Below are 19,160 nucleotides of genomic sequence, written 5' to 3' on the forward strand. Positions count from 1 at the left end.
TAACTTTGTAATCAGAATCAGTAGAATTACCTTAAAGAAGCCGTACTCTAGTTTACTACTTTTTTGAGTTTGATTGATGTAAAAGCTTTTAAAGGAGTGAAAAATAGGTTAAACTTAGAAGGAAATGTTGATTAGAAAAATTTTTTTCAGAAAGGAGTCAAAACTTTTTTTGACTTTTTTTTTTGCAGGTTTTCTCTGGTTTCAAGTTGTCATTTTTTAATTTTCTAATTTAACCAACAGAGAAGATCTGAAATCAGCTTTACCAATTTAGCATAAAGGCCATATAACTTTCTTTGTTACTTCTGCTTATTTGTACATGAATATCAATACAATCAACTTCCTAACCAATAGAAAGACATAGAATAAGGTGCTTGATAATATATATTATCAAACACCTGATGAGCCATTACTACATACGATGCGATGATGAGGGCTTAATAAGGTATAAAATTCATGAAATTTTTAAGCATTAAAATATCCTAACTTTTAGTTGACAATAATGAGCTTTAGTCAGACCAACTGAAGCTGGTGCAAATCAGAGTTTATTTAATAGTTCAATGTTTTATAGAGCCAAGTTTACGATATAAAACAATTTCATAGGAATATTACAGATTTATTTCAAAGTAAATATGTTTTATTTATTTAGATATTTAGTTTATTCTGTAATCTAATATTTTTCATGGCTATTAAATATATCCCTCAGTGATAAAATATAACAGAAGCTATAGGATAAATTAATCTGGTAGTGGTCAAGGATAATCAACAATTTTTGGTTCTCATGGTTTTAACTGACTTACAAAATATGCACTAATTATTAGAAAAAAAGATTCAATCGTTTTTTTTACAATTTTCTTTAATCCAGTAAGTTCATAAGAGTTTTTTTTAACTTATCAGAGCAAATATCTAAAGGTGTTTTTCCTTCTTTATTTTTGATATCTATACTTGCTCCTGATTTAACTAACATACAGGCTGCTCCTTCTCTATCTTCTTCACATGATAAATGCCTGCAACAATTTATTTTTTTTTTTTTAAATGCCAAAACCATGAAATTGGTTATCTACTTTAAATATACAAAATATTCTTGAAAAATGAAATGACACGTTTTTATTAAAAAATCCCTTTTGAAAAATTCAAACTGCAATAAAAAAAATTGAATTAGAACTTACAATGCAGTACAACCAGTAGAGTCACACAAATTAACTTTAATATCTGGAGATTTTAAAAGAATTTCTACTATTTCTGTTCTGCCTTGAGCTGCAGCTCTATGAAGTGGTGTAGCTCCTAAAATATCAGCTTCATTAATGTTTGCATCAGATTCTATCAAATATTTTGCTACCTGAAATGTTTTACAAAACAGAATATAGTGATATACAATATAAAAAGTTTAATTATTTAATAACTGAAATATAATACTAATACTACTTACTTCTTTGTGTCCCTTTGAACAAGCATAATGTAAAGATGATTGTCCACGATTTGTTTTATGATTTACATTACCTCCTTTACCAATTAGTAGCCTAACCACATGTAATCTTCCCGCTGAAGCTGCTAATATTAATGGTGTACAATTTGTGTCATCAACACAGTCAACGGGGCTTCCTACATCAATTAAATAATCTAATAGATTTTCATTACCACCTAAAGCTGTCCAATGTATAAGGAGACGATTATTCTGTAAAAAGAAATAACATTAGAATGTAAAGTGATGACTTACAAAATTCTGTTTTCCACTTTTCGTACCGAATCCGGAATAGTTACTAAGGATGCATCTTCATCAATTTTGACTTTAACTTGATTAAAATCTCCTTTATATGCTCTTTCGTAAACGGTACCAATAGACATTTTGATGTAATAGGATTTTAAATGTTTTCAAATAAGAATTGTCATATAAGTATAATATTAGTTTTGTTCACCAACAAACTTTGTTGTTATTACTTATTTGATTGTTATATGAGTTTGAGATTTGAGTATGTGAAGAGTTCTTGACAGTGACTTGCAAATTGACAATGACTGTCAATGTCCTTAAAACACTAGGTATGCTAGAAATAAAATTATAATTACTGTTCATAGTATCCACATTATTCTTTCCATTATTTTGAGCTCAATTTGCGTACATACACGCCAGAAGAGAAGAAAAATGTATTTAACGTATGGTGACTGGGGCAAATCAACCGACAATTTATATCTGCTTGTCTGTCTGTCCGTTTGTTCATATGTCTATGTGATTTCACGAATAAGGCACAGAACTAAAGCTGATCAAATTATTTTTACTATTTCATCCGTTCTTAATTATTCTTCATTGTTTGATTAAAATTACCTCTAGTTAGCACCAACTATACAAGTAAGAAAGGCAAAATTATTTTTTTATGATGATGCTTGCTGTTTAATAATAATAATCTCTTGACTTAGCTCACAAGGTTGGCGACATGTGGGAAGTGGATACAGCAGTTATTGTGCCGATAGTCGTTTCAGCGAAAAGCCTCGACCAACTCGACCTTAAGAGGCTCTCGTTAGGCAGCTGGGTCAAGGGCCTGTTGCAGAAGGCAGTACTCCTCGGCACGACGCGTATTGTGAGGAAGTACCTCTCTCTGGAGCCCTAATCACCGGTGGCTTGGACCTTCTTCCCGCAACTGGTTGGCATCTGTATTTTATATTTTTAAATATATTTTCTATTTTATATTTAAAAATGTACTATATATGAGTAAAAAATAAATAGATATTAAATATACCATTGCTATTACTTTTTAGCTATTAATCGACGATAACATTTTCCTGTATATTACTTAATAATATATAAGTAACAATAAAATTCTTAAATATTTTTAATCTGCGGTATGTCAATTTTTAAATATATTTTTTAAATGTTTTGATTATTATTGCCACAAACTCATTTGAATTATTGTTTATTAATGATTAAAATTAAAATATAATATGTATCGTGCTATTTTTGAAAATGTTTGAAATATAGTACGTACATAAAACATTTTTTGACCATTTGGCAATTCGTATTTAAATTGTTAGCGATGAATACAATTGCAAGTATAAATCATATTAACTTTAATTATTATTTTTTGATCGGAGGTTTATTTCTTAGTTACTTGGTTTATCGAATATTTTGCTCGCTCTCTAGCGATAATCTCTTTATTCAAACAAAATATCGAGTGCGTGGACATACATGGAGAAGTATAGAATGCAATAAATCTATTCCATATAATATTTACGTAAGTTACTTGCATTTAATGGGTAGAACGATGACTGTGTGCTGTTTACGTATATTTTGTTATTGTTGTTATTTTAGTGCACAGTATGTGGTAAGCTTATGCTCCCTTTGGTGGGTCTCTTTTGTGAATGTTGTGCAGTAAGTGCCTGCAAGAAATGTCATCGCGAATTAGATAAAAAGTTTCGATGTAAACAAATAACATGGCCCTGTGAAAAACCTTTTTGTCATCTGTGGGTTAATGGTAAGTTTCATTTTGTTACAATGTATACATTTATTATATTTTTAAAAGAAAATAAAAATTATCAATTGTTTTAGTGGGTTCTGTTTCAAGAAGTACTGCTGATCATCATGAAGAAGGAGAGAATATAAAAAAATACTTTTGCTCCTGGTGTCAGAGAACAAAACTAACCCAGGAAAATATATTATGCGATACAGAGGTGATGCCTTAAACTAATATAAAACTAGTTTTATTAAAGTACATATATTTTAAATTAAAGCAGAAGTGATTTTGTAAGCAATTATTAAATCTAATCTGTAAGATTCTTTTATTTTATTTTGTTTCAGGAATGTGATTTTTTAAAATATAGAGACATCATTATTCCTCCAACGAGTGTGCGCATTGAGAAGGGAAAAATTATTAGTATTAAACCACAAAGTGATAATGATTGGGAACCATTGATAATTTTTGGTTAGTATCTTGTTAGTAAATAGTTGTTGTCAAAATTGTTATATGAAGGAATTCTTAAAGGTTTTTCAATTTTTCTAGCTAACCGAAAATCGGGAAGTAATAGAAGTGATGAAGTACTTTCAATTTTTCGAGGTCTTCTGAATCCTCTGCAGGTCAATGATTATTTATAAAATTAATTTTTGTGTATCATTTATTATTATCATAAAATTTCATGTTTTTATTTTTTAACATAATTACGTCCAAATAACATTATATGTGCATTTAGCATACAGGTAGATTAAATTTGATATAGGATAAATGCAGAAGTTTAAGTGGTAGTAAAATTTGCTTTACTATACTATACTAATGTGGATTAGTTGACATATTTTTTTTATTTTGTGTACCTTTTTTCTCTTTTTATTTGTACACTTTTTATTTTAGCATTAAATTTAAATTTTTTATTGATTTAAGCATTCAATTTAAAGTTGAACTAAAACATTGATTGGGAAGTCACTAGCCCCTAAGATATGGGTTTTCCTAGTTTAGTTCAGTTTAGTTTTTGATTTGATTAAAGCATTTTCTGAAAACTATATTCTCTAATCATAGATAATTGACATCAGCTTAATGGGACCTGAGCAAGTAATAAGGTGGTTACCTGAGCGCTGCAAAATCCTTGTGGCAGGGGGCGATGGTACTGTTGCCTGGGTCCTTAATACACTTTATTCGGCCCCACATATTAAGGTAAGTAACTTATAGGACCATATTATTAATTTTTCCCTACTAATTTATTTATATGAGTATTATTAGGACTGTAATGTGTTCATATCTTATTAATATACGTTTATCAATTTTGCTCTCAATAACAGGCATCAGTTGGAATTCTACCCATGGGTACTGGCAATGACCTAGCACGAGCTCTTGGATGGGGTCCTGGATGCTCAAATTTAAATGCACATTCTATAATAAGTTCATTAAAACAAGCAAAAATTCAGATATTGGACAGGTATATATGGCATAATAATTATTATATTTCAGGGCAATAATAATAGGCTATTTGACTGGTTTTAAGATCCATTTTATATTATTTAGTAGAGGTTAAGGAACCCAGTAAAAGTTGTTTTTTTTTTATTTCTAGTACATATTTGCCGAAAAATATCTTATTAAAAAATCCATATTTAAATAACGCGCGAAAACGCTACTTGGGCAATATGGCGCTGCAAAGGGGTCGGTGACGTCACTTTGCTGTATTTTAATCTGTGGTACATATGTGGTACATACATGAAAAGCAAGGTTTACATTCATCATAAGCCCGGCCAATGAGGAGCGTTTTGTGTCACGTGACAAACGTTTAAAAAAATGAATTTTTGTTTATTGATTTCTGAATAAATTAAGTATCATTTTCAACTTTCGTGGGTAAATAATCATTTTTAAACTAATAATATACAGTGATTACAATAATTCAACAATTTATTTTTCGCATTGTCAAATAGCCATAGTTATTAATTCCAATAAAATAAAATAATTTCTGCTCGGGGTCTGGTTCATTTAGTCGGTATGTTTTCGAAATGTGGCCAAATTTAGATGGAAGATAACCATAAGGCCGAAGCGCGGTCGCCTGGGCCGGCTGCGGCCGGAGCGCGTTCTGTTCGCGTACAACTACGCCAGCGTGGGCGTGGACGCGCAGGTCGCGCTCGACTTCCACCGCGCGCGCTCGCAGTTCCTCTACCGATACGCGAGCCGCTATCTGAACTACGTGAGTACTGCTGACTAATAATAAAGAGATTCACATACACTGTAATAAAACAAGATAAGTCATCTGTAAATCATTTTATTTCAACGCCGTTTAGTTGTCCTGTTTGACGCTTCGGTGAAGTATAAGATGTGATGGCATTGTTTGATTATAATTTTAAGCCTCATCAGACTTGACGAATTTGGTGTTAGGGATCTTTCTTTCGTTATTAGTCTTCGAGAGTAAATGTGTCGAAGAAAAGTAGTGAAAAGCAAGTGTCTATCTCCGAATATATGATATGTGACCTAACCATCTAATTATAATCTAAATGAATGTCCGTTAGCCTATATGGCTATTATTACAGATATAAAGTATTTTGCTGTAACATAACTAGTAATAAACACGCTTTTTAAGTTTATTTGCCTTTTGATGTGCTATCCGAGGTACAGGTATGTGGCGGGATCTGAGTGCTTCCGAACGGGTGTGCTTCGTTTTTATCTAGGAATATACATATCACCAGCATATTTATCGCTTGCAAATATGCCTCTATCGGAAATGTTAGATTTAATTCATTTAATTTTATTTTTTCATTTAATCATCCTCATCGTAACCAATTTCACAAAAATCTATCAAAACATTCACGTATCGTGTAATTTTATTATCAAATAAATACAAATTAAAACTTTGGCACAAGTGTTTTAAAAAAAAAAACCACAATAAGACCATAATACTCAATAACCCGCTAGTTCTGACGCAGATGGGTAATGTATTTAAGCAAGTTTCCATTTGAATGAGAGTTGTACTTGAGAGTTAAGTTGTAGTTGAGATGGCCCAGTGGTGAGAACGCGTGCATCTTAACCGATGATTGCGGGTTCAAACCCATGCAAGCACCGCTGTTTTATGTGCTTAATTTGTCTTTATAATTCATCTCGTGCTCAGCGGCGAAGGAAAACATCGTGAGGAAACCTGCATGTGACAAATTTCATAGAAATTCTGCCACATGTGCATTCCACCAACCCGCATTGGTACAGCGTGGTGTAATATTTTCCAAACCCTCTCCTTAATGGGAGAGGAGGCCTTATCTAAGCAGTGGGTAATGTACAGGCTGTTACTTTACTTTACTTAACTTGAGAGTTGTAACGCGGGCGCGGTAGTTGGCGTACGCGCTGCTGGGCGTGGGGCGCGCGCTGGACGACGGCGGCTGCGGCGGGCTCGAGCGGCGCATGCGCGTGCGCGTGGGCCCGCACGCCGCGCGCGCGCTGGCGCTGCCGCCGCTGCAGGCGCTGGTCGTGCTCAACATACCCTCCTGGGGCGCCGGCGTCGACCTCTGGAGTGAGACGTTATTATGCGACTGACATTTCACTCATTAATCATAGATCTCAGAGTCGTTTTTAGTTCGGACAATATTCAATTATCAGTAGCAATACGGAGTTTGCCCGGCACACACCGCAGTACATTGCTCTGCCTCTTCTCAAGATTGCCTGATCTCTCTCGCGATTCAAGTCTCTTTAGGTTATGAGACCCAAGAATCGTTAAGGAATAAATTTAAAGAAATCAATATATTGAATTATTGACTGTTGCTTCTCAATATATATTCTGCAATGTTATGTATGTACGAAAAAATATTAATGATTTCATGAGAAAATGTGATAACATAGCATTGGTGAAAGGAACAAACACAAACTTGTTACTCCTGTTACTCGACTACATAGAATCAGTAACTTCTTTGTGGGACAATGTATACGGTTTTACAACATGATCCCAGAAAGCGTTCAAAATGCCTCTGTTGCTAATTTAATTTTTTTTTATTAAGGAACGCTTGTGTGCAAAATGTATACAATTAATGAGTTTATGATCGATAGCACACCTTAGGAATGAAACGATCGCCTCCTGGCTATTTCATCTCATATTAAATTATTTATATAATATATGAGACAAAAAAAAGACCCGCTGAGTTTCTTTCGCCGGTTCTTCTCAGGTCAGGGTATTTTCTTTTCCGAACCGGTGGTGGTGTTTCAAATGACCAACAATAAGAAAGTGTAATGCTTCTATGTTGAATAAAGTTATTTGAGTTTGAGTTGAGTTTGAAAAAATCGATAGTTAAAATTCGATAAGAAGAATATTCATTTTTAATAATTTATATTACATTTATTTTCACAGGTTTGGGCAGTGAAGATGACGTTGGTGAGCAATACGTAGATGATGGAAAAGTGGAGGTAATTGCTTTAATGGTTTTATTTTGAATTTATATGAAATTACTAGTAGTAGTGGAGCTGAGATTAGAAAGCGTGTGTGCGTCTTAATCGATGATTTCGGATTCAAATCCAGGCAAGCACCACTATATATATTTGCTTAATTTGTGTTTATAATTTATCTCGTGCTCGGCGGTGAAGGAAAACATCGTGAGAAAACCTGCATGTGTCTAATTTTATCGAAATTCTGCAACATGTGCATTCCACCATTGGAACAGCGTGGTGGAATATGTTCCCAAACCCTCTCCTTAATGGAAGAGGAGGCCTTAGCTTAGCAGTGGGTAATTTACAGGCTGTTACTTTTACTTTACTAGTAGTCGCCAGTCGTCTGGTACAAACAGAACTGTAATTGCATATAGTCTGTAGTTTTCTAGAAAATAGATATGTAAGACCACTTAATGTAAGTTGGAATACTAACCACTTCGCTACACGGCGTAAAATTAAGATTTTAATAGAATGTTTGGAACGTGAATTATATTTTAAGTTACCTTATAATCTATTATTTCATAGGTGGTAGGTGTATCGTCGTCATTCCATATAGCTCGACTTCAGTGCGGCTTAGCCGAACCATATCGGTTTACACAGACATCTCATGTACAAGTACGTATTTGTACTGTTAAATTATTAATTAATTAAATTTAAATACCTTTTCGTCGAGATGGCCCAGTGGTTAGAACGCGTGCATCTTAACCGATGATTGCGGGTTCAAACCCAGGCAAGCACCGCTGATTCATGTGTTTAATTTGTCTTTATAATTCATCTCGTGCTCTGCGGTGTAGGAAAACATCGTGAGGAAACCTGCATGTAACAAATTTCATAGAAATTCTGTCACATGTGCATTCCATCAACCTGCATTGGAACAGCGTGGTGGAATATGTTCCAAAAACCTTCTCCTCAAAGGGAGAGGAGGCCTTTAGCCCAGCAGTGGGAATTTACAGGCTGTTGTTGTTGTTGAAATACATTTTAACCCATTATAAAAAATGTCCCTTTAAACATTCTTACCCAGAGGAAATGTTGGGTATGCTCCATATTTTTTTGAAATGCACGGATATTTTCATAAGTATGTATAGTTAATAAATGTATTTTTTAAAGATTGAGTTGGAGGGCAGTTGCGCTATGCAAGTGGACGGCGAACCATGGATGCAAGGTTCTGCCACCATATTCGTAGAACCCGCTGGCCAGAGCACCATGCTGCGACCACATACCAATAATACATAATCAAATAAACATAATTATTTTAAAACGATCAATTCCACACTATTGATCTAATACTCGAATACTCATTCCAATTATATTTTTTCGCATATTAATTATATACATTAAAAAAAAAATCATGCCAAAAAATACTTTATTGATAAATACATTTTTAAATGAAGTTTATAATATTATGATAAAATATACAATACTATATTTAAATATTTGAAGTCCAGTAATTTGTCTGTGACGCATTTATAATTCAATAGATATTTAATGTGTGTTATACTATTTAAAATATCTTATCTGTATTGGTGTTTGTGTATGTGGTGTAAGATACTCTATATCCAAAGATATTTGTTAAAAGATAATAACTGTTTGTGAAAATAAAATATCATAATGATATAACTCCGTATTTTATTTAAGGCTTATCTTAGATTAATCAGATATATATTTGATTAATATTTAAGATTCGAAAATACTTCTAAAAGTCGATACAGTTTATTTAAGAATTTTACGATCAAATGGACAATATATAATTAGTTAAATTTAAGATCAGTTGCATTCATTATTGTTGGATAACGTAGAATGTAGGTTTTAGAACATAATTTAAGAAATATATTGCGCACATATATAATGCTTCTGGTGTCTAAATAGAAAATAGGAAAAAAATATTGCAAAAGATATAAGGATAGAAGTTTTAAGACTGAAATCGACTTCGATATCGACACTTGACTTTAGCATATGTTTTAAATTATAGTTGTTTTACTTTACAAACCGTTTTTTGCTTTAATTTAAATAAATGTAACACCACAACAATTAGGATAAATAAATGATGATGCAGTGATGTTCTTTATGACAAGATTGACTAATTTGAATGTCTCACTTAATTTTTTTTTACTATTACTAAATATTTCTTGCAAAAGATCGGAGACTTATAACTGTAACCTATATTCTGTAGTCGAAGTAAAAACCATTTTTTTCATGATGTGTTGGAAGGTTGTTTTCACAGGAAAGTTCGATCAGATACCTATTGTTTTTCTGGGTTTCACATTCTGATCACCTATCTCGGTTTTTCTATATAAGATTATTATACACTCACCCTTTTGTCATGACGTATATTTGTTTTTAGACTAGACTTCTAAAAAAAACGTCGTACAAAGATTGTAGTAACAATTTATTTAATTACTTACATATCGATATTCATTGCGTTCGATTGAACATACAATAAAGGGAAAGCATGATTAAGAGTAAGGTACGAGATGGCGTAGGACAATAACATTATTATTTTTTACGAAACTTTACATAATATCGTTTGTCTAAAACATAATTTAAACACTTCAAAGATAACAAGCTATTTTTACATTGGGATCAGAGCAATGATGTTGTAGTAAACAGATATGTTATTAACGCGCAAAAAGTGAAGATTAGAAAACGTCCTAATTGGGACGTTTGCCTTTAGTCGTTTTACGTAGTAATACGTTATAATACATCATAATTACGTTGTAATACGTTTTGCGTAATTAAAACATCTAGTTATCCCTTTTATTTATTATTTTTATCAAGCTACCCTTTTTAATTTTAACGAAATGTAAAAATAAACTAAAATAAACGGTCCCCGGCGCGGCACACTTTTTTCTGTAGTTTAGTATGAATATAACATATCTGTTTATTAGAATATCATTGGATCAGAGTAATATATGTGATGTTGTCTAAAAACTAAACGAAACGAAACATTACTGTACTTTACCGTTATTTAAATAACTGCAAAAGAGGCATAAATTTATTATTGTGTTGGGGTTAGGTTATTTGAGGTTTATTGTGCGGATATAAAAATTCTACGTCATCAGAGGAAGGTATTGGGGGTAATAAAACAATAATGTCAATGTTTAACATTTTAATGCACAACCACTAATAACAAGGACAGTTTGTCAAAATCTATAACAATATACTACGGCTATCAAAACAAATATGATTGTTTATACATTTGTAAATATACTTACATAAAGACATAAAAACTTCATATTCTGTTTCTAATTTAAAGTTGGAAGATTAATTTTAAGGTAACTTGATTCATAGTCACATTATTGGCTAATTCACATAGATTTCATAATGTATAATTATATTTTGTTGTTTGTACAAATATACATGCATTCAAAAATAAATAAAAAAATCATGCTACGCACTACATTACACGACAACATATATGTTTGCATTAATTAATAATTTATATATATAAATATATAATTGTACTGATTCTTGTTTAGATTAATTAGTAATAGAATGAATATAATACTTTATGTTCTATAAAAGTTATGCAGGAATGTAAAATGACTGTCACAAAAATACAAGATCACAATATGTTCAAGATATTAGATAATAAATTTACTTGAAAAAAGAAAATGGTAAAATTGTAGGCATATTTTGCTATTAAATTTGGCACTGACGTGCATGTATTTTTAATTATATTTCTATCATTATATTCTATTTCCAATATTTATCATAATCTGGATCTTATAAATTCAGAAGATAACGCATGATAATTATATTGGTATATTTTTATTAATATTTACATTGGCAGTTTAAAAAATAGATTAGATTCTCTAATATTCATACCAACATGTCATGTCTCTTTATGAGATATCCAATTATAAACCAACATTCTACTCTCATAGGCCATGGTTTGGCAGGTTTGAGTTATGAATAATTTTGTATATATATATTTACGTGTAACTCATAAATCTTACAAAAAATATATGATAATCTTGTAGAATGTTTATTTAAACGACATTATATATTAATTTTAAATACATAATTTGTTTTCAAATCCTAATAAATAAAAAGATTCTGTAAATTCTCTTGTAAAATTAATTTCAAAATTCAATAAAAGTATAAAAATTAATTCACTAGTTGTTTATATTAAAAATATGTACTAATAAACCGAAAATAATTTCTAATGTAACCTTCATATTCCGCCTTTCTCTTTGAGACACTTATGGCTCACAGCCAAATAAATATGATACATACATTACTTTCATTAAAACTTCTGTATTTATGGTAACTTTTACATTGTATAAAAAAGTAACAAAATTTAAAAAATAAATAAAACATGTAAAAAATAAAAATGTGATAATATATAAATATTATCAAATATAGTGCAACACAGATCTCTTAGAATTTACCTAAGATATAAACCATCTAAATGCAGCTACAAATATAAAAATCAGCCAAAAGTGAAATCTATAAAGCATCACCCATTAGGTGTTTGAACACTCAATTCTACTTATAGTTTCCTAAAAGATATATAATATTATCTCTTTATCAGAAAATTGTATACAATCAAACTATAAAAAAATCGTAATCACCACAATATAACAATAAAAACTTTGTTGCGGTTATACCCTTAACAGTTCAAAATGAACATGATATACCAAGGCCATTTAGTGTACTCATTAAAAGTTTTATTAATAGGAAAGTAAAACTTTTAATTAAAGATCTATGCTCTTAATATAGCCAAAGTTCATTCTTAGCTGTTCTAAGAAAACAAATGTTAGGATAGTGTGTGGGGCAAGTCTTACAAATGCTGGAATGTAGCCTTTGAAAAATGCTAGAGGTCCCTCAGTGGCAGTGTTCTGAATCAGTTTAAAAATGCTTTTAACCTCACCTGGTTTCGCATTCATTGCTCTTGTCTTTAAGACATCTACTGGCTGTGTGAGTGTCGTTGCAATGGCTCCCTGAAATAAATAAAATTGTAAGAAAACTTGTTTTGCATTATATGTAAGTACTGTTTGTGTTAAGATATATAATTCATTATTTTTTCAACACTTACAGCTAGCAAACTTGACATCACATGTGTCGCCACATTATCACCAAAATAAGGCGATGCTAGCAATATTGTCTTTATTTGGTCGTAAAATGACAATTGGCCAATAGTCATCAAGGCTGCTCTGCTGCACGTCATTGAAGCCCCAGCCCACAATCGCAAAACGCCTTCTTGCGCAGCTACACGATATATCCCATGAATCGCATTCTTATAGCTGAAAAATATTATAATACATTTTACTTTAACATTCGTTTTGAAGTTACACCTTCAATAATTAATCTATGTTATTCATTATGCATTTGTGAAAAACTATATAGCATACAGTTTATTCATTCAATTTTCTATGACTAAAAATGACAATCTCAAATCATGACTAAAAAACATAAGGTAGGATAAGACCAAAAAAATTTTTGCACCATTATTATTTTTATATACTGACATTTTTAATTACATTACACAACTGACATGTGAGTGAAAAAATTTAAAAACTCTTCTTAACAATATCAATATAATAGCAATTAAATATTTATTTTTCCACTTCTAATAGCAGTAATTAGTCTTATAAAATGGATGATCAGCTCTAAGTTTTGATCCAGAGCCATATAAAGACAGTAATGTTAAAAAAAAAATTGATTTCTGATCTATCAATACCAAGTTTTATTATGCTCAAGTTTTATATTAAAAATCATGTTCTTGTAATTAGTAGCACACAACATCTTACATATAGATAGTTTAATGTGTCAATGTGATTACCACTGCAAACAAGATTTTGGTTACAAGGTTTTTTGGTTTGTTTATATATTGTATAATAATTTGAAAATAACACTGACTAGAGATAAGCATTGAAATACTTATATAACAATACTTTCCTACTTAAGTCTAAATAAGAAAAATACATACTTCCTTCTTTGCTCTGGAGGAAGTTTAACATCATTTTGCATGCGGACATTTACTAAGTCTGCTGGGTTACCAACAAAGCCTCCAGCGAAACCTCCTAAGCCAGCTAAAAATGCTGACATATAGAATGGAATTGCTGAGCCCTGTGAGTCAAAAAATAATTGCAATATTAAATAGAGAACATGGTACCTACATGTATGACAGTGTGTTATTCAATGAGATTATAGAGAATCTGAATTATGTGTTTACATATATCATTGTGATATTTTTCATTAATTGTTATTTAAGACACAAATATATAATATTGTTTGTCATTGATTTTCTTAAAAAGAAATAGATTATACAGGTCATATGGCAATTACATCATGTACAGTTAAGAACTTGATATGCAGATCTGTAAAAGATAACAACAAATGTTGGAGCAGTGTCATTTAAATCAGCTTAAATAAGAAAATAATATTTACAGCATGTTTCGGTTTATAAGTGTCAATAATTATTTTAATAACACAGTAACATTTATATAAAAAAAATATTATTTTATGTATATTTACTTACATCTTTGGGTGTAAGTTGTTGTTTTGCTACTTCATAAATTCCAAATCTGGCTGTAGAATATGTGAGTTGACGTAACAGAGAGGCTGAGATACCATTGTAAAGTCCCATGACACCTGTTACCGGGATATGTTTAAATTTATTCAAGATTTAACTTAGTATATGCATAGAAAAGTTTTTTAAAAATAAATGAATACTATAAAATATGTACCTTGATTTCTTAAAACTATTCCAGTAAGCTGAAACATCGAAATGTTTTTTCCTTTTTGAGTCTGCATTTGAACCTTTAATAAGTCCAGAGGGTGAGTGATACAAGCGGCTCCAGCAGAAGCTAGACCGCCAAAGTACCATTGCGATACACGAATTTCCTTTGCCTTTGCCATTCTAGAAACAATTTATAAATTTTACCAATTACTACTTTTCAGTGTAATTTAATGTTTCATGATCTGGAACTTTGTGAAGAGTAATTTATATTAACTTCCGTCGCTTGTTATGTAACATTTTCAGCAGTTGTAGTTATTTATAAGGCATTATACTGGTCATTAGCACTGTGTTAAGCCAAAATAGATAATACATATAAAATATGAATACATTATTATAAATGCCTACTCTTTCCCTATTCGTTTCAAGTCCAACTGTCATATGTCATTTAATTTCATCTGTCAAATGACAAATCGTAATGATAAATGTCAGCGCGTTGGGCTCAAGACGTTTTGCGAATTTGCGTTCAGTTTCAATAATAACAAATCTTAATTAAGTATAATATATTATCTATAAAGAAATGATTCAATTAAATAATTATTAGATATCCTTAACAACATAAAATATTTAATTATTTTAAATGACCTCAATATAATCAAATTACACTTTGTTATAAAATAATTTAATAATTACAAGACAGTATTTTGTATGGATTGCATAAAAATTATTTAATATTTATGGGGTTGACTTTTTTTTGTGTAATACTTCATGATGTTGTCTCTTGGTCTATCATTAAATTCATAGTAATAAAATAAACATAACCTAAAAATTGAAACCTGTCCTGTCATATTTAAGTCGATGGCACGATTTTGATTAAAAGTTTTATTAACATCGATAATGTAAATTATTCTATATAAGCAAGAAGTAATACCTTTTATTTATTAAACGTTTGTTTTCATTTAGCGTCTTGGAACGATAATTATTAAGAGGTACTTACTTTCAATCACTGTCTTCGCACAATATTAAATATATTTCACTGTAATCACAGCTTTATTGATAAGAATGATCTTGTTTTAATTTATTATGTGATTAATGTCTTTAGTTATATAACAATGTTACCGGGTACAGAATTCAATTAGTTCCTCTATTAGCGACAATATTTCGTCAGCACTTACGTTTTTTTTGTGTACACGTTATATTAATAGATTACTTACAGTTACGCTAAAAAACGTAAACTAAAAATTGTTTAAATTGCGTAACTTTTTTAAAAGTTATAATTAAATGTACAGATTCTAAATATAATCATAATTTTATTTCAGAATGACTTCAGATATACTGACAAGTTTGCAGTTGGAGAAAACTTTTGATTCAAGCAGAATAATTGTTGTTAAAGAATTAAATGGCTGTGATAGTTCTTTTATTACAAGTTGTGTTCTTGGACACTGTGTAAAAAATAAAAATGCCGTATTTGTTATATCAGCGCATCACTCATTACAACATTATCATCACATAGGTCTTAAAATGAACTATAATTTGCAAAAATCTGTGGACTCTGGTATTATTAATTTTTATGATGTTGGCGAAGTTATAACAAACTCTATATTAGACAATAAATGTTTAACATCACAAGAAATTTGGTTGAAAATAAAAGAAATTTTATTGGAAATGCACAAAAAATTCAATTCTGTGAATGTTATTTTTGATGGAGTGTCTCATTTATTTGACTTACAATTAAATATTAGACAAGTTAATGAAATTTGCAAAGAACTAATTGATCTTATAAGAAGTTTGAGCAATTCCTACTTAATACTGCAATGCAATGTAGCATGTGATGATGATATTACGTATGTTTTAGCAAATTTACTTTCACATAAAGCAAATACTTTAGCTGAGGTAGAAAGTTTATCGTCAGGCTTAAGTGCAGATGTATCGGGTCATTTAAATATCAAGTACCTAAGTAATAAGTATGAAAATGAACACAGGTACATCTTTGAACCAAGATCAGCGCAATACCTGTTTAAATTATTTGATAGAGGAGTTAAATTACTGGCACCAGGCACAGTTTAAAATTTGTTTACTTTGCATGAAAAAATATATATCCATAAAATTAAGCTAAGAATAAAATATAAATAAATTTTATACAAAAAGTTTATAAGCAATTTTTCTTTTAAACCTAAATCCTATTTTGTATTTTTGTTTTATTTTATATATTATAGAGTTTTAACAGGCTTATTTTCAAAAAATCGTTGACTTTTAAAAAAATTAAGGCTTTTTTTACACTTAGCTTGCTTACCTGGTCCTAAAGAACGTAAAAGCAGGGGAGACAAGGAATCAGTATTGTACTGGTAGATATATTGATACTAATAGCGATAGTGAAGATGACACGCAACTAGTTTACTAGCTAGCCAGTTTTAGATATAGGATATGATTATAAGTGCCTATATGTCAGCGACATTATGTAAATCAGTCAGGGTTAAAAGACTACCTATTTATGATTACAATCGGCTTATTCTTCAGACAACATGATTTTATTTGATGAATTTACTAGCAGCGGCAAGCGATTTCGCCGGCTTTTAAGCTTATAGCTTGCGCAATCAAATCGAGCTCCATTTTAATTCCTCCAAATAAATGTCAATTTAAAATATGTAATTATAGGAGGACTTGGCACTTTAGTAGGTGCGTAGCGTAGTATAATACAACTTCTGCTTTGTAGCGAATACGACCGTGGAATGTTTAATACAAAAATGTTACGAATGTATTTACAAAAAATTTTTTCGACGAAAACAAACAACTGTTTTCAAAGCCTATTTAAAATAAACAGTTCTTTGTTAGAACTATTCATTGTTTTAAACGTAAAAGTATAGATGTGGTATGCACTTGTACCTAATTGCTGTGTAGAGGCTAACCACAGTGGTGTAGCCATCGTAGGGCCAGTTGGTGCAGACCAGAGAGCTCTGGGGATCCTCTAAAATAAACTTTGATAAGAGCGGGGCAGGCCACGCCAGCTCCTAAAGCTATAACATTCAAAAACTTATTAAAAGTACCTTTCATATGAGATTTTTTAGATGGTAAAACTTCCAAGCATGATATATTAATTTAAATAATTGTTGTGTAATTGTTAACTAACATAACTTATATGTATGTATTTTTTAAATGTTAAAAAAGAGTACTGAGTTTCTTGCCGGTTCTTCTCGGTAGAATCTACTTTCCGAACCGGTGGTAGCTTCACTTAATTGTAAAATGACGATTCAAAAGTGCTTGTAAAAGCCTACTTGAATAATGTTTATTGATTTGATTTACAACAACAACAACAGCCTAAAAATTCCCTGCTGGGCTAAAGCCCTCTCTCCCTTTGAGGAGAAGGTTTGGAAAATATTCCACCACGCTGTTCCAATGCGGGTTAGTGGAATACACATGTGGCAGAATTTCTGTGCGTCATATGCAGGTTTCCTCACGATCTTTTCCTTCACCGCAGAGTACGAGATGAATTATAAAGACAAATTAAGCACATGAATCAGCGGTGCTTGCCTGATTGCGCATCGGTTAAGATCAAGACGCGTTCTAACCACTGGGCCATCTCGACTCATGATTTGATGTGACTTTATTAAACTAACAGTAATTAAATGTCAGTAAGAAATATAGTGTTTTTGAAGAATTTTTAGTGAATCTAAACGTTTGTTTCTTAGAGTGATCGTATAATTTTCTTACCTTAAAAATCAATAAATTGAAATGCTTTAGGCCACGGGACAAATTATTATTGTTATATAGTAATAGAATACGTCACTATTGACAAATAAGACTGTTAAACTAGTAATTTAATAAAAACGGCAAAAACCTTACTCACACATATCCTGGTTTATTATTAAATATAATAGGTACTACAGAACTAATCAAAACATATACGATGTTTTTAATAAGTTAAGAAATCGTGCCATAACTATGTAATATAAATATAAAATATATTTCGGTATAAATATACCTTCAGCAATTTTATTAATAAAGAGGTATATTTGTGGGATCCTTGTCGAAGCGGGGCCTGACTTCTATAGGATAAGCCCAAAATGTATTGAAATCAAAGCCTCCTACGACTCATTACCGTGGCGATGATAAGTTATAGTAGACGACACTGCCAATTCCAAATAAACTAAAATTACAATAATATTTTTACAAAAGAAACATATCCATATTAAAATCTTACAAAATATTCTTGTAATATATCAATTAAATAATGAAATAAAGTATAACTCGTGGCTAAATATCTCCGTAAACCTATGACGACAAAGCAACAATTAGCCCATTTCGAGAATCACTACTTCCTCTTCTCGTAGATCGCAAAGACGAATTTTTAAGTTTTTTACCATTTCATCATGGTAGTTTTAATTTTAATTGAATTTTGTGACGTCACAAAGACAGTTAATTCTTGCTTTTATTTGAGTACAAAACTTTGATATTCGATGTATACTATATATATGAACTAGTTCAGCTCAGTATTTTTTTTTGTTCCCTTATTATAAATTTGCTATTATGTAAATTATAAGTAAGTATAATGTCTTCAACTTCAACTCAAACTATAAATATTAGGTAAAAAGAAACTTTTATGATAACTTTAATGACTCTACGTAATG

At 30.9% G+C, this 19,160-nt stretch overlaps 4 protein-coding genes across 5 annotated transcripts; 2 read left to right on the top strand and 2 right to left on the bottom strand.

Moving 5' to 3' along the window:
* Nucleotides 1-769: 769 nt before the first annotated feature.
* On the bottom strand, nucleotides 770-2,012 carry LOC124529739 (26S proteasome non-ATPase regulatory subunit 10-like). The gene is made up of 4 exons (XM_047103639.1): nucleotides 1,741-2,012; nucleotides 1,427-1,672; nucleotides 1,167-1,336; nucleotides 770-1,004 (listed from the first exon to the last, which is right to left on the bottom strand). Exons 1-4 carry the CDS (start codon nucleotides 1,840-1,842, stop codon nucleotides 854-856), a joined length of 669 nt encoding a protein of 222 aa, XP_046959595.1. The 5' UTR covers nucleotides 1,843-2,012; the 3' UTR covers nucleotides 770-853.
* An 865-nt stretch (nucleotides 2,013-2,877) lies between these two features.
* LOC124530016 (diacylglycerol kinase epsilon) lies at nucleotides 2,878-9,432 on the top strand. Its single transcript, XM_047103989.1, has 12 exons — nucleotides 2,878-3,221; nucleotides 3,299-3,461; nucleotides 3,536-3,657; nucleotides 3,785-3,908; nucleotides 3,987-4,060; nucleotides 4,494-4,628; nucleotides 4,754-4,890; nucleotides 5,469-5,640; nucleotides 6,771-6,948; nucleotides 7,777-7,832; nucleotides 8,379-8,468; nucleotides 8,961-9,432. Exons 1-12 carry the CDS (start codon nucleotides 3,024-3,026, stop codon nucleotides 9,084-9,086), a joined length of 1,575 nt encoding a protein of 524 aa, XP_046959945.1. The 5' UTR covers nucleotides 2,878-3,023; the 3' UTR covers nucleotides 9,087-9,432.
* Nucleotides 9,433-10,944: 1,512 nt separating this feature from the next.
* LOC124529622 (mitochondrial dicarboxylate carrier) lies at nucleotides 10,945-15,752 on the bottom strand. Of its 2 annotated transcripts, none has more exons than XM_047103434.1 (6): nucleotides 15,533-15,752; nucleotides 14,546-14,718; nucleotides 14,338-14,450; nucleotides 13,786-13,925; nucleotides 12,892-13,099; nucleotides 10,945-12,796 (listed from the first exon to the last, which is right to left on the bottom strand). In XM_047103434.1, the coding sequence occupies exons 2-6, from the start codon at nucleotides 14,715-14,717 to the stop codon at nucleotides 12,551-12,553; spliced, it is 879 nt and encodes a 292-aa protein (XP_046959390.1). In that variant the 5' UTR covers nucleotide 14,718; nucleotides 15,533-15,752; the 3' UTR covers nucleotides 10,945-12,550. The 2 variants fall into 2 exon arrangements, with proteins under 2 accessions (XP_046959390.1, XP_046959389.1); XM_047103433.1 differs by having other exon boundaries at nucleotides 15,529-15,752.
* LOC124529815 lies at nucleotides 15,014-16,676 on the top strand. The gene is made up of 3 exons (XM_047103731.1): nucleotides 15,014-15,022; nucleotides 15,499-15,524; nucleotides 15,855-16,676. Exons 1-3 carry the CDS (start codon nucleotides 15,014-15,016, stop codon nucleotides 16,600-16,602), a joined length of 783 nt encoding a protein of 260 aa, XP_046959687.1. The 3' UTR covers nucleotides 16,603-16,676.
* Nucleotides 16,677-19,160: the final 2,484 nt, after the last annotated feature.

This window comes from Vanessa cardui, chromosome 5 (assembly GCF_905220365.1).
Source record: "Vanessa cardui chromosome 5, ilVanCard2.1, whole genome shotgun sequence".
In the NCBI taxonomy this organism is placed as follows: domain Eukaryota; kingdom Metazoa; phylum Arthropoda; class Insecta; order Lepidoptera; family Nymphalidae; genus Vanessa; species Vanessa cardui.